This window comes from Aphis gossypii, chromosome 2, assembly GCF_020184175.1.
Source record: "Aphis gossypii isolate Hap1 chromosome 2, ASM2018417v2, whole genome shotgun sequence".
Taxonomy (NCBI): domain Eukaryota; kingdom Metazoa; phylum Arthropoda; class Insecta; order Hemiptera; family Aphididae; genus Aphis; species Aphis gossypii.
Genome location: NC_065531.1, coordinates 20333650 through 20349659, shown reverse-complemented (window position 1 = coordinate 20349659; position 16010 = coordinate 20333650). Strand labels below are relative to the sequence as shown.

At 34.7% G+C, this 16010-nt stretch overlaps 1 protein-coding gene across 3 annotated transcripts in view; it reads left to right on the top strand.

Annotated features, from left to right (window-relative positions):
• The window catches only part of LOC114131094 (transcription factor Sp9), a 71749-nt gene extending 56912 nt beyond the window's left edge, over window positions 1–14837 (top strand). For all 3 annotated transcript variants that reach the window (XM_050199361.1, XM_050199362.1, XM_050199363.1), the window contains exons 2-4: window positions 4818–4889; window positions 11105–11714; window positions 12532–14837. In XM_050199361.1, coding sequence (XP_050055318.1) covers window positions 4818–4889; window positions 11105–11714; window positions 12532–13694 — 1845 coding nt within the window. In that variant the 3' untranslated portion in view covers window positions 13695–14837. The remainder of the gene's footprint in view (window positions 1–4817; window positions 4890–11104; window positions 11715–12531) is intronic.
• Window positions 14838–16010: the final 1173 nt, after the last annotated feature.

The following is a 16010-nucleotide window of genomic DNA, read 5'->3' as shown; positions in this document are numbered from 1 at the left end:
AAATTGTTTATTACGGTGGTTAAACAACCTTCATGCATAGATAAGATGTTTGTTACTTTACTACAATTGCAGTGGATAAATACGAATGACTGCATATGCAGTTGAATTATTTTCTACTATTATATTAGTATATCAACGTTCGACATATACACCTACGTATTATAGTATAACATACAAACGTTGACTATGTGAGTATTAAACAAAACTTGCGTATATCTACTATATGATTATAAGCACATTACAAGTAGAATATTAATATATGTGTATGTTTTTTTTTAATTTAAATATATTTACGTTTTATATCCTTGACGCGCCTAATGACTATTATACATATGAGCCAACAATTTAGATTAACATTATTAATAATGTATTCACACATTACCTCATGTCATTGTTACTGTAAGTTAACTTATTAAAGTATTACTCAGTGTAGCGAATAATATTCATAAATAACTTTAAGATCAGATCATTCGACATTCATATTACCTATAGTAAAATTTTTATTTATTCGAGGTTATTGATGAGTGATGACAATATAGTTTACAATAGATACATATAGATTATACTATGCTAGACGTTTGAAGAACTGTTGACATTTGACAAAATATGCATTTGAAAAATATACATATAGGGCATAGGTATATTAATATGAATTTATAAAAAGTTTAATAATTTATTACAATAATATAATTAATATTTTTTTAAGTAATAGGTTCATACAATAATAATGCATGTTTAATACTTATAGTAAATTTGATATTGAATATGAATTATAAATCGGATCAATTATACATTTTTATGTCACGAAATACTAAAATCATTAAAAATTGATTAGATATTACTATAATTTAATAAGTAGTTATACAAGTGAATATTAACGTATAATATATATATTAATAGGCACTATTTATTTAATGAGTCTATTAGCTTACCTATAAAGTATAATTTGATTCTTTTATTCATAAAACTTAAATTTATTTATAATTTTCAAAAAGCTTAATTACAAATTGTATTATTTAAAAAATAATTAGTAGAGCAAGGACATTGCATGCGTTCATATTGCATTTGCATATTTTGTCATTTTTTTGAGTTTTTATAGGACATAATATTTATGATTTTAAGGTCATGTTTCTATTTTTTTTAAGCTATATTACAGCATACTTGTATAAAATATTTTTCATCCATCATGCCAAATTATATTAAATTAATAATTATTTTTTGAAAAAAATCAAATCATTCTCATCGTATCGAACAAAAAAGAGTCTTACATACTTTTTTTGTAAAATAGTTTTAAATATAATATAGGTATATAACAAATTTAAGTTTAAAATTAATTTTCTTATGTATAATGTTGATAAAATCATAGCAAATATAATTGAGAAGTATAATTTGTGTATTATACACGATTTAATATGATTATAGTATAATGTAATTAGATGGGGGTTTTTTTTTTTTTAGTAAATAGCATTCGAAGAACTCTGTTTGCTCCAATAAATTATCAAATATATAGATAAGCTTATAATATGTAAATTGTTAATTGTTCATATGAGAAACTAGTTATTAGTTGTTAATACTATACAATATTATATATAGGTGTAATTTTTTTGTTTTCTATTTATTTAATAACTAAATTGTTTATAGGTAACTATACAACAATAAATTTTGAAGAAAAATCATAAAACAATATCTATCATTATTTTTATTTTTATTATTTGTATATTATATAAAAATAATCGAACTCTTATATGTATTATATCTCTACGCGCAATCGACGGCGCCGTTGATTTAATATATAATATAATATTATTATACTATAATATAAAAAAGTAAACCGTCAGAAATCGTTGCGGCCTCCGGACACAATAATATTATTATCCATTGCGGGCTGATTACGCCGACACGATTTCAAACCTCGAGGGGCTGCTAATTCCCGCGCCTGCCTATTGTTCAGACCTTTGATTTTTCTTTCTTTCTTCTTCATTTTATTTTATTTAACACACTTACTTATACAATATTATATACACATTATACATATATTTTTATTTTTTTCTACATGCCTCATTGTTGATGGAACGTGCGCGTTCACAGAGACGGGTTTTGAACCGCTATCAAAATAAATTGCGGTCAATAAAGACTGGAACACGGGAAACGGTGGTGGCTGCACGCGATTTTAATTCACTTTGTATAGAGAAGAAATCTGCCCCTTTTCATTCTGTTGACGTTTCGCCCGTCAAATCGTTTGACACTTGAATGTGACGGTGCAGTGCACGCGGAATCGTCTCTTTTGAACAAAAAAAAAAAAAAAAAAAAAAGAAGAAGAAGAAATAATAATACAATAATATGTAACCGCAAAAAGATTCGAAGGAGATTTGATAGAATTAAGGTCATCTTGCTTTTCTTTGAAGTGATTTCGTAAATTCCGAAATTTCAGATAAAACCTCGGGTACCTTATATACCAACACATTTAATAGGTCTAATACTTGACTGTGCAGGTTATGTTTCATGCGCTGCAGTTCTCGCGTGCACTGTTATTTAAATATTTTATTTTTAGGTACATTTTTGCTACAGTAATATACATAATGTGTGCTATTCAGCTATTGTTGGTTTTTAAATCTGTCGATCAATTGATATACGTAATATTTTGTTTTGTATTTTGTTATTTGTTGTTACGACTATCGACTATTTACACGCGTTCTGCATGTGTTATTTGTATGTCTGTTGGCTATATACCGTGGGAAATCGCCTGGGGATTAATTTTTTTTAATAAATCGATTGAAGAATATATACCTTAATCATTTCGATGATGCGTATGTGCGGTAGGACTTCATTCATAATATAGTGTTATATATATATATTTAAACAACAACTGAATCGGCCCCGAGGACATAATTAACCACGTTTTCTTATTAAAACTCGATATTTAAGTTTAACCCTATTTATAATATATGACCAAATGACTTGTACGGATGTTTCGTCAGTCGCTTCTGTTTTCTCATTTATATAGTTTTTTTCGTTTATGTTTTTATGCTGCTGGTCATAACTATATGTACCTATATAGAAGTGCATCACGTTAGAATTGAAACCAATATTAATAACTCAAAATATAATTAGAAAAAACTAAAAAATTGCTTCAAGCGATTGTGTGTGAATGATAAATATTAATATAAATGTATATTGTATAATAATATATATAATATATGTACACAATGAATATTTGCACTTGTTACAACCCATTAAAATATATATAAAATGCTACTGTAATATTGTTTCCACGGCGGCCGCATATATCCTTAAGCGACCGTTGTTTTATTTTTCTACGTTGAAGAACTAATTAAAAAATAAATATCCTTATCCATACCAGTTCTCTGCACTCCTTGCCATCAATTCTCGCGTGAGCATTATTATTACATATATATAATATATTATTATATATGTACATCTGTTCTGGTATAATAATATTATTCACGAGGTGTAGCGGATGATTCATATTATGATGTGTTATATAACGTTGTATTACTATATATACATATAATATATTTTATATTGTTGAAAATGTTCAATTGGCAATTGTTATTTTTGATGGTCAGTTGTTATTATAGTGCCGGTCTCTTGTAGAGCGTATATACCTACGCATTCAACAAAAATCTGACATTCTCAAGCTGTGCACAAGAACCCAGATCATTTTAAGTAGACGTTTCGATTCAATAAATATACATTTATACGCGTTGTACATGTCTGAGCCCGTGAGCGGTAGATTTTAAGCGATAGTGATTGAAAATAGAATTTGGAAAAAAATTATTTTTTTTGACTCCGCGTAAATCGGTAGCCCGGCCAAAGAAAATAAGTAGCCGACACACCAATCGATACAAACTCTATGTATAATATCGACCTACGATATTACAGATCTCACACACCACGCGTAATATATATCATTTTTATTAATATTATTTATATTTATATGCATACCTAACCTAACCGCTATACGTCTTCGGCGGAAAGAGATAGCGACTAATTCTGAACCAAAAGGATTTATGACATGCGTTTTGTCCGAAACACATGTTTTTTAGCTAAAGGCGGTATCGTCGAGATAGTAGTAGTTGTGAGCCCCCATTATTGAGTACATTTATATTTATATGCGTTAACTTTGATGGTGTGCCGTCAAATTATTCATGTGTAAAATATGTATATTACGCCCGGAGGATGTATTAATGAACCCGTTTTTTTCGGAACGACCTTCGTTTAACGGCACGACCGCCGCACTTATCGTCGTTGTCGCGTTTCCGAAAGATGCCTAGCTGTCGCCAATGTCACCTCTCGTTGAATTTTGTATAACATACTCATACGCGTGTAATATAATTATAACTGAAACGCCAGGATTAAAGTTTAGTAAAATTTAAAAAAATGTATAGGTACTCATATTCCTGGTAATAATGATTGAATAATATTTTACACTATTTATTATGATGTGTTACGAAATAATAAATTTTTGTTACGTATCATAGTGAAATGTTAAGTTTAATATTTATAGGTATATATCAAAACATGTACATGAATACGTTTCACCACGAATTGTCACACGATACAAAAACACAGTCAAGTTATCGTTTAATTGACACAATAATATATTTTTTTAAGACTCCCGCCGTGTCGACATATTATGCGCAAATACTTTTTAATAATATAATAATATATAGATATCTACATTACAATGATTATATGTCCATATTATCCATATTATGTTTATGTAGTACCATCATTTTTACCCATTCATATTATGTATTTCGCTAATCGTTTTATTATTTAATGTTTGTTAACAGGTTCCCGACTTCCAAAGCGCCTTAACCGGCAAATCTTGCAACGAAGGATGGCCCACCGAACAAGAGATAATGGTGAGTTGCCCGCCTTTCCTCGTAGATTTTTTTGTTTTTAATTTAGCCGCCGTTTTTCGATTAGGCTGCCGGTAGAAAATGGATTTTAAACGCGTATACCCATCACTAAAAGCCTCAGGCATGTATAATGAGAGTAGTAAAACACTCTGTGCGCATTACAGTATTATACATATATATATATATATATATGTAATATGTATAATATGATGTATAGAGACAGAAAAAGAAAATTATAAAAACCGCTTCATCACGGACTGTCGGTGTCGAATCTTTGAACCCTATATGACATGTGGCGCCACCTAATCTGGTGATGTTATAACAGAATGGAAGAAGCCATTCTACAAGTAAATAATAACTTTAAAAAAAATGACGATAGAATCTCCTCCTTCACGTCTACAAAGTACTATAACAGTGAACATATATAATATATATATATACTAACATACATTGTTATTTTGTTGGTATAAAAAGTTATGGGTGACGTATATAGGAAATATTATAATATAAACGATTGGTCGTAGATTAGATTAAAAATATACGCACAATGCCATTTTTTTCGTTGTATAGGTATAGGTTTATTTATTTTGCAAAAATTTAATTTGTTTTTAAATTCTTCTATGTACAATGTACATTATTTATTATTTATATTCGTTTCGTTAACATCACGGTAAAGATTAAAAATGTACATTAAATAATATAATTGCAGTACATAATATATATATTCTTATTATATCATCGTGCATAATAATACTCTGCCTTGAACTGCGTGTTACAGTCACTGGTTAGTAAAATAGTGACAGAATATTAATAAAAACAAACTAAATATAATTACTCTTATACATATAATAATTAAAACCCTTCTCACTATAGCGGTTAGGCGTGTAGGTCCCTATAATATTTCTCTTGTTTTCCATTATATATGTATCTCAAACACGCCATGCATTATTCGATCCCTAAAAATTTGAAATTTTTACGACCATTTTTGGGGAGGAATATCATTATATTGTATAATATTATGATAAGACTTATATAATATGGCAATTAAAAACATTTTGTGCTGATTGACTTTTTATCGGTTGGTATAGGTACATATATATTATATATATATCGTTCGTTACATTCACAATAGTAAATATAAAAAAAAATCGTCTCATTGAATTTCATTTTTTTTTTTATCATTTTCATTATTCACTCTTTATACACTTTTGCTTGCCGCCACAAACCGCACACTCATCGTCATTAAAACGAGCACACATTGATAAAAAGAAAAAAAGAGTAAAAAAAGTGTGTATATAATTAATTTTATGACGTCGTCAGATATAACGTTGACTAATGGCGCGGCTTATCTCGTGATCTTTTTGTTAGTTAAAAGAATATAAACAAGGTGTGCCTTCTTCTTCTAGCACCTATGGGCCTCAGGAACTAACGGGTTCCTGTTCGTATATATTTTACTCTACTGTAGTCTATTTATATATGTACACATGCACACATATACATTCATATATATGTAAATACTACATGTATGTTATATTTCTTGAACGGAAACGAGAGTTGATTGTATTGAATTTTTTTTACCAATTCTTAGAGTTCATTTTTTAGTTTCTTTTTTTTCTGTAAATTTGTTACATTCTAAAATTATCATATAAGTTGCGTGGGCTGCATGTACATCGTATGACGTGCGAGTAATTTTGTGCGGTTAGTATAAAAACATTCTTATTAAAAATACGTAAATATGTAATATTGTAATTAGCCGCGTGTATTTATAGTATATATACTATACAATTGTTGCTTACGTGAAACAATTTTGTATTATATTAATATATTATACTATGCTTGCGCATACTCATGTACCTACCTATATAATATATACAACTGAAATTAACCACTGGCGGTTATTGCCCTGAAACCAGCATACATTTTGAAACACACTCAATAACCCTTTTATACATCAAATATAAATGAATGGTTATGGTTTGGTTATGTATACCAATAATGTGCTTTTATAATTTATACTATTTATACGTTGGATACAGAATTTATCACAATCATTTGACAATCGTATTGATAGAAATTGGACTCGAATGCATCAAATCCATGTGTACACCCTGTACATACGTTTTTACCTCGTACAGTCCAGTTGAATACAACGCGTGGAACAAATTTGTCGAGAATCGCATATATTCGATTAAGAAAAACATCATTGTATAATTTTTGAGAGCGCGACAGGTGCGTACGTACAGGATTTTACCTCTCGGACAATGTGACATTATTATTGGACGGTTGACGGCTGTTCGTTCCGAATTTTATTGAAATGTTTACGTTTCCGTGGTGACAATAACGCGAATATCCGGTGTTGGGTTACGCGGCCGTTTCTTTTTTCTTCGTCTTCGTTAAATTCATTTTGACCCTGCTGATTTCCCGATGATCATTTTTGATCGATTTTGCCTATATATTATAATCTTGTCCTGGCGATCCAGTCGATAAATAGCATAAAGATGACGACGATAAATATATTTCTGTATAGTGTCTTCCGGCTAAACCAGTGCGTTCATACAACTTAAACGTTTGTGTGTGTGAGTGTAGCCACATATTAAAGACAGCAAGCATTGCTTCACGATGACAATGCATCAAAAATAATTACGAATTTCGTAAAACGACGATTACGGTAATGTGCAGACGTTATTTCTGTGTACTTATAATATGCACTGCAGGGTAAAAATATGTGGTTTATGAAATCGTACGAGTTTCGCATGACAGTCGTGATGATCAATAATATAATATATAATCATATAAGGGCGCCGGACGAATGAATGGGTTGTCAAATTCGCTTGAGTGGTTATTTTTATTCGTCGGCGTAGAAGTGTATAATGTATTATTGGGGTTCTAATATGACAGCACTTTGTCTGTAACGATCACAATTCACAAGTGACGGTTGGACAACGTCCGTCGATAATGACTGTCATTGAAAATCATATTTTTTTTTCGATATTCTAGCAAATCAGAATAAATATGTAATAATAATATCATTAATATTATTGTAATTTAATGTTGTTTACATATTTTATTCATTTTTATAATATATGTGCCGTAGAACTGCGTAACGTTTTTATTTAATTGCATGTTAATTAGATTATTTAAATTAATATACACATTTTTTGTTTATTCCGGCCGATGTTATTATCCTTCAGATATTAACGATAAATTATTTTTTCTATACCGATAATTATCCGTAGAATATTTAGTTAATTTCAACGTATATTATATGTAAATGGTAAATATATAGGTATCTATCTGTATAACTACTTATATTGATTTAACAAAATTTTAAGTGTTACCTCATGTTATGACATACCTACCATAATATTATATATTCAAAACTGGTTTTGGCTTATTTGTGTAATCTTTTAAGTCTTTTTTCAATCTTTTTACCCAATAATATTATATGTTATACATAATATTTATTTGCTGATAGTTAATTAATATATGTTGTGATTATCGTGTGCATAAAAATATAAAATACAATGTTGCAGAAGAAAAAAGCATGTCAATGGTGTATAAGAGCCTATATATATAGTTAAATTCTATTGAAACTATGTTATTATATACATACATTGTCAATTGCCCATACATATAATATAATAATTTCAGAATACTTATGTATGAATGATCGTGACGAAAACTGTAGTCTTAATATAATACTCGTATCTTCTATACGTTAAAAACCATTGAACAGATTTTTGAAATCGTTAAACATTTTTGACATTTAAGACAATTGTTAAAAAAAAATTGATTCATTTGTCATTTTTAAAAATTACAATGGGTGCTTTTTATTATTATATTTCATTGTATATGATTTTATTCTTTGCTACCTTTAGATTTTAAGGTACTTATATAATATTCTTGTAATATATCATTATAGCCCGTCAACGAATCCAACATAATATCAAATCATAACATTTTTGACTTAACCTATATATTTGCTGTATTATACATTTATACGTCATGATGATATTAGGACCATTTGCTACACTTAGGAATTCAAATCGATTATCGATATTTCACCATCTTTATTATATTCGGTGCAAGACTCTTTCTCTGCGTATTATAATATAATTGTCTACACCGCATGTCCGCTCAGATTTGATCCTGCAGCAGTCGTCTTGTCCATTATTTCAGTTATGTTTATGTACAGACGTACAGTAGGTATGTATCTATAGAAGGTAAAACTCGTATGGGTATATAAACATATGATACATATATATAATGTATTTTTTTGTTTTGTCAGACGGTAGTACTTATTATTTCTCCAGAACCTTATTATGGAAAAAAAATGATAATGACTCGATACACAAAAATAATAATAGGTACCCGACGGTACTCTTCTGTCGTGCGTTCGATATGTTTTTATATTATGTTTTATACTCGTATTTATAGTATAGGCACACATAGAACGAAGACGGTGCTGGTTAAAATGTGTTTGTAGACGTCGTCGGTACTATTACCTAGCCATTGGCTGTCTAATATCGAGATCAGATTCAGATGTTGTTTTTTTTGTAATAATTTAAAAACCTAATTTATTTAAAACGGTTTTTCTAAAATATAAATACGTAAACATCATATTATATACATTATATATGTAGGTAGTCCACATACACTTCCAAACACGTTACCGCGTAGACAGCCGTTGGGCGCATTCGCGCTCTGCATTGTGCATATTATACGTATTCGTATATATGTGTTGTGTGTAATAATGTAACATCATAACTGTTCTGTTAAATAGAAATTGAAATGAGGAAGTGTGTGGGGTGGTCGACTTGCGTACGATGTTAATCATAAGCGCGCGCGAGTGTTCGAAAAACGAGATCCGTCATTTGCGGATGTGAAGTCAGAAGACTCAAGTTGCATTTAGATTCGCTTAAACGTCGCGGTACATCGAACGTGTACACTCGTACATTTTCTGGGTTTTGTACCCATCGGTTGAAAAAATAGAAATAAATTAGTAAATACATATACATATATTATATATATATATAGGTCAACTATATATGCGTACAGCATAAAATAATATATAACATATGATTTTAAACGAGTCGAAATTTAGTACGTTGTTAAAAATTAGTGATTATAGATAGTAATAACTAATAACATTCCATTCTCATTTAATATATTATCTAATATTTGAAACGCGCGAAATGTTTGCCGAGTATATAAAAATGACTTAAAAATATATAGACATTTATTTTGCACGATATTATATTATTTTCCCGATTGCTCTGATAGGGTTCGATTATATTTATATGTGTAGTATACTTACATTATGTGGTACTGTGGAGACTACGCAGCAGCCGGTCGTACGATAATAATGCGCGCAATAGTTGAACTATGTAAATCTCGTTTCGTCGGACAAACTGGTTTCGAATAATATTATTATGATACATGGGTAGTACGAACTCTGCTTCGCACGCCACGTGCACCGTATATTATAATATAGTTTTATTGTAATTAATTTCGAACTACTGCTGAACCGCGTTTACGAATTTCGACTTACAGCATTATTATAATATATTTTACGAGCCCGTATGATATTATAATATAGTAGGTACCACTGTATAGAAAATAATATGATATATTATCATATTATATTCGAATCGCGACTACGACTCGTTAACGAGATTATTTTTCGACCGATATATCGTTTCGGGTACTTGTATTTATTTTATTGTACATTTTTTTTTCGAGAATCTAATGATATTATTTAACCGTTTACCGCCATAACGACCATCACGCCGCACAAAACATTATAATATAGCAACTCAACTGCGATGCACAGTTCGACAAATCGTACTGAGACCGTTTCACAAATTTGGCACGAAACGTCGTTAGTCACCCGTCGACGACGCGCTTCGTTAACGCTATATCGTTATACACATACCTATATAATATTTAACACTTATCAACGCGTGTAGATTAGCACAAGTCGAAAGTATAAATCAATAGTTTAAAACGCCGTTTTCGGTCAACACAATTATAAAATATATTATTAATAAACGTGTACCGCTGCAGGTCTCGTCTAATTACAGTTGTGGTACCGAATCTTTTTATACATATATATATATTATTACGTCGCCCATACGGTGTCCGTCTATATTATTATAGTTTCCGCTCGCGCGTGTACGGATGTGTACTAACCGGAAACTCGTACGGATTTGTTTCAGGAACATCCCGGTCTGAGGAACACACCGCTGGCCATGTTGGCGGCTCAGTGCAACAAGTTGCAGAGTAAATCTCCGCCGCCGCTGGCTGACGCGGCCGTGGGCAAAGGGTTTTACCCGTGGAAGAAGAGCCCGCAACAGCAGTCCAACGACATGTCCGGTTCACCGCTGCAACAGCAACAGCAGCAGCAACAGCAACAACAGCAGCAGCAACAGCAACAACAGTGCCAGCAGCAACAGCGGACGTCGTCGAGCGCGGCCGAGTCGCCCAGGCCCGTGGTCACGTCCACGTCGTCGGCCCCGTCCACGCCGGTGCCGGCGGGCGCGGGTTACCCGCCCCCTCCGCCGCCACATCACGGCAACATATACTTTGGCGGCGGTGGCGGCGGCCATCAGACGCTGGCCGCGGACAACAACGGCCACCACCATCATCACCAGAGCCCACTGCTGGGCAAGGTGGATAACCACAGCGCCCTGTACGGCCGCCACCCGTACGAGTGGCCGTTCAATTCGATGGGGACCGCCGGACACCACGCGCCCGCCATCAAGACGGAGTCCGTGAATCCCGCTTGGTGGGACGTGCACGGCAGCGGATGGCTGGACATGAGTGGAGGTAAATATCATATTTTATTAAACGATATAATATCATTATAATATCGATCTATGTAGACGACGACGTTGCGCGATGTATAGCATTATAATGATAACGTACGAACGGTCGTCGTATATAATATATTGCAACGCGCGCGTAAGATACAAAAAAAAAAAATAATGATAAATAATTAATATAAAAATACGGCCGCGATTAAAAAATTAAAATTAAAAATCAAAATTAAAATAATCGTAGGTATACAGGTAATTTGTTTTTGAAATACGGCGCGTACACATTATATATACACACACACACACACAAACACGCGCGAGGTCGATTATAAACGCGCGCGAATCGTGATCCGCTACTATGTATACGTATATTATACACAGCAATGCGTATATACTATATAATATAATATACGATACTTCGACGTTTAAATGATTCCTTTCACATTTCATAATCGCTCGCGTATATACACTGCAACGTATATTACGGTATAATTTGAATATCGTAATTTTTTATTCCGGACGTTTAAAACGCGACTTATTTATACGCGTATGCCTGCGCGCGGTATGCGAGATACCACGAATCGTTTGTAATTTTTTTTCTCCGAACGTTTAGAAACGTGACTTATTTACCAACCCAAGATATGCAATATTATATTTGATGACGACAATAATAATAATATCATAACATACTCGCGTAGGTATAACTTTGAAGTCGCAGTGTGTATATTATTATTATCGTGTAGTCTATACTGTATATGTTATTTTATCGTGTCGACGAGTTTTGATTATATTTTGGCATTTTTTTTTGTTTTTTGGTTTTCACGCAGGCATGCACGCACAGATGGCCAATTACGCGGCCCAGTCGGATTACTCGTCGCTCAGCCACTCGCTGGCCGCGTCCAACACGGCGGCCGCTCACCACCTGTTCTCCAACCAACACTTCTTGCAGGACACGTACAAGTCCATACTGCCGGGCGCGCAGGGCTCGTTCGGCCTGGGCCACCACCACCACCACCACCCGTCCGTCGTCACGTCGTCCTCGTCCTCGTCGTCGGCCACGTCGCCGGGTTCGGCGTCCGCCGCAGCCGCAGCCGCGGCCGCCGCGGCCGCCGTGTCGGCTGCGTACAGCGCGGCTCCGCAGACGCCGTCGCCGCGCACGCAGCGCCGGTACACGGGACGGGCCACGTGCGACTGTCCCAACTGCCAGGAGGCCGAGCGCCTGGGACCGGCCGGCGGCCACCTCAAGAAGAACGTGCACAGCTGCCACATACCCGGCTGCGGCAAGGTGTACGGCAAGACGTCCCACCTGAAGGCTCACCTCCGGTGGCACACGGGCGAGCGGCCTTTCGTGTGCAACTGGCTGTTCTGCGGCAAGCGGTTCACCCGGTCCGACGAGCTGCAGCGGCACTTGCGCACACACACCGGCGAGAAGCGTTTCGCGTGTCCCGTGTGCAACAAGCGGTTCATGCGGTCCGACCACCTGGCCAAGCACGTCAAGACGCACAACGGCAACGGCGGCAGCAAGAAGGGCAGCAGCGACTCGTGTTCCGACTCGGAGAACAGCCAGAGCGCGGCCGACGGCACGTCTCCGCAAAACCAACACCACCAGCAGCAACAGCAGCAGCAACAACAGCAACAGCAACAGCAGCAGCAGCAGCAGCAGCAGCAGCAACAGCAACAGCAACAACACCAGCAGCAGCAGCACGTGCAACCGTTGCACATGGCCGACATGGTGGACGTGAAACCGCCGTTGCCGCTGGGCGGACCGGCCGGTCTGGTCCGGTGGAGCCCGGTAGTCAGTTCCGTGGGTTCCGTGGTTCCACTGTCGCCGCCGTCGTCGCACGCCATCGGACCGTCGCCGTTCCTGTCCGTGCAACAGCAGCAGCAGCAGCAGCACAACAACAACAAGGAACAGAAGAGTTTCTGCGGCTGGACGAACGCCGGGGCCGTCGGCAAAGAGCCGAAAATGTATCAGGAAAAACTGGAATGAGCGTCGCCCCCGCCGGTGCAGCTGCCGCCCCCGCCGACTGCAGTAGCGTTCGGTGGCGGCGGCGACCGCGGCACCGGCGGTGGTGCTACGACCGGCCCATCACAGTTGCAGTTTTCTAGTCTCCAGCAGCAATACAAAAACGGACTCCAGCACGACCAAATGCAACAGCAGCACAATCAACATCATCATAATCTGCACTATCAGCAGCAACAAGATCAGCATCATCATCAGTACCTGCAGCAGCACCATCAACTGCACCACCAGCACGGTAGCAACCTGGTAACGCATTACGCGGCCCTCGGAAGCGCGTTCTACACGTACTGACACCGTGTAGGTATGATAACGGAAAATGCGATAAGATTGTGCCCGGTAAATCTTTTTCATATATATATATATATATATGTACTATCCCTATATAGAAACGATATATTATTATATACAAATTACAAACGTTTTATTTTCCACTCTTTTAACACTCGCGGCGTGTTTTTTTAACGTATTTTATATGATTTCTAAATATAATATATATAACTGCGTGTCGCCACTTTTTGTACATAATATATATTATCATCATATATAATTCATTACTATATTATGTGTACATATAATATATTATATCTGTGTACATAGTTCAATGTTTTACTGTAAAAAACTTTAAAAAAAAAACCAAAAAAAAAATCGTATTATTATTATTATTAACGTTTTTATTAGTGTTAAACCCGACGAAGTATTTTGTCCGCTTCAAGTGCATATAGGGTAACGAAGTAAAAAAGAAATCTTATATATCGTGTATACCTATATATATCTTTAAACGATTAAAACAAATTTCTTTTTTTTTTTTTATTATTATTATTAAATACACCGCGGTTTACCTATAAATACATGGCCGACTATCGAGTGTGCCGTTGAATCGCAGCCGCTTTTGTACTTATATATATGTATTAATAATAAAATAATATATATAATCGCCGTTATCGATTTACTCAGCGTACAACAAAATGGTATACATAATATTATTATATTGTAAATATGGTTGTTTATATGCGTAAGAACCGTGTATAGATAATAAATAAAAAAATGTTCAACGTTTCTACATATTATATATATATATAGAATAATATATGATATTTATAATATATTATATATATAAGTACTGTATTTTTTATTACCTATATATATATTATATATATTATATGCGTATTGATAATTATACGAAATAAATTATAATTTTTTTGTTGTCTCATAATATTATTGGATTTATTTTTCTCTTTCCTCTACACATCAGCAGGAACACACACACATATATATATATATATGTTATGTGTGGTATGCGATACTACGTCTTACTTATGTGCTTTCAATATATTATGCTTGCCCTTTTATTGTATATATAATATGAACTATATAATGAATAAATGTATATAGGTACATTTATACGTGCGGGTGTTTTGGTGTGTAGGTGGTTTTTTTTTTTTTTATCGCCTTTCCGTGCCCGCAGCCATTGTGGTTTTTCTACAACGAAAAATAAAACCTTGACGACGAAAAGCCAAACACACGACACAGGAGCACGGTGTTAATATCCATATAATAATATTATTATACGAACGCTGACAAGTATATTATATCAAATTCGTGACGTATATCGTGTGCAGCGGCGTATGCCATAAGCAGCGCGACACGCTATCCAGTGCAGTTGTACCTAATCGAACGCGCTTCCTATGCGTTTTATAGAATTTATTATTTTTTGAAATCTTCGACAGACAGAAAATATTATTCGTCCGCATTCATGGCGAATGATAAAAAGCGTGCTCGCGTATAATCGTGTATAAACTCGCGCATTGCAAAAATCTTATTATACCTACACGAGTACGACGTATAGTATATCTGTCTTTGGAATATTGTTTTTGAACGAAATATAAAAAACTTATTGGCAGATACATTATATATACTCGTCGACATCTGCAACACCGGCGAACGACTTGTTTGCGTTTAAGCTCCTCCCACGTACCACGGCTTTCCAAGTATTGTCGCATTATTATATCTACATCGCGATAGCTGTTTTTTTTTTTTTTTATAACTTATTTTAGCCACTCGTATTATACGTATAATATGACAAACGCGTACGAGATGACACGCATGCGCGCTAAATCGTCGAAATATGTGTTGCTTTCCACGGATATGGCTTCAGTCACCTGTGCTCCGCCGTTAAATTCACACAAATACATATCATTATAAAATATAATATGATGTGCTATTTAGGTATGCGGTCGTGTTCATGCTGTATTTGTCGCATGGCGCGGTCGATTTACGATTTCA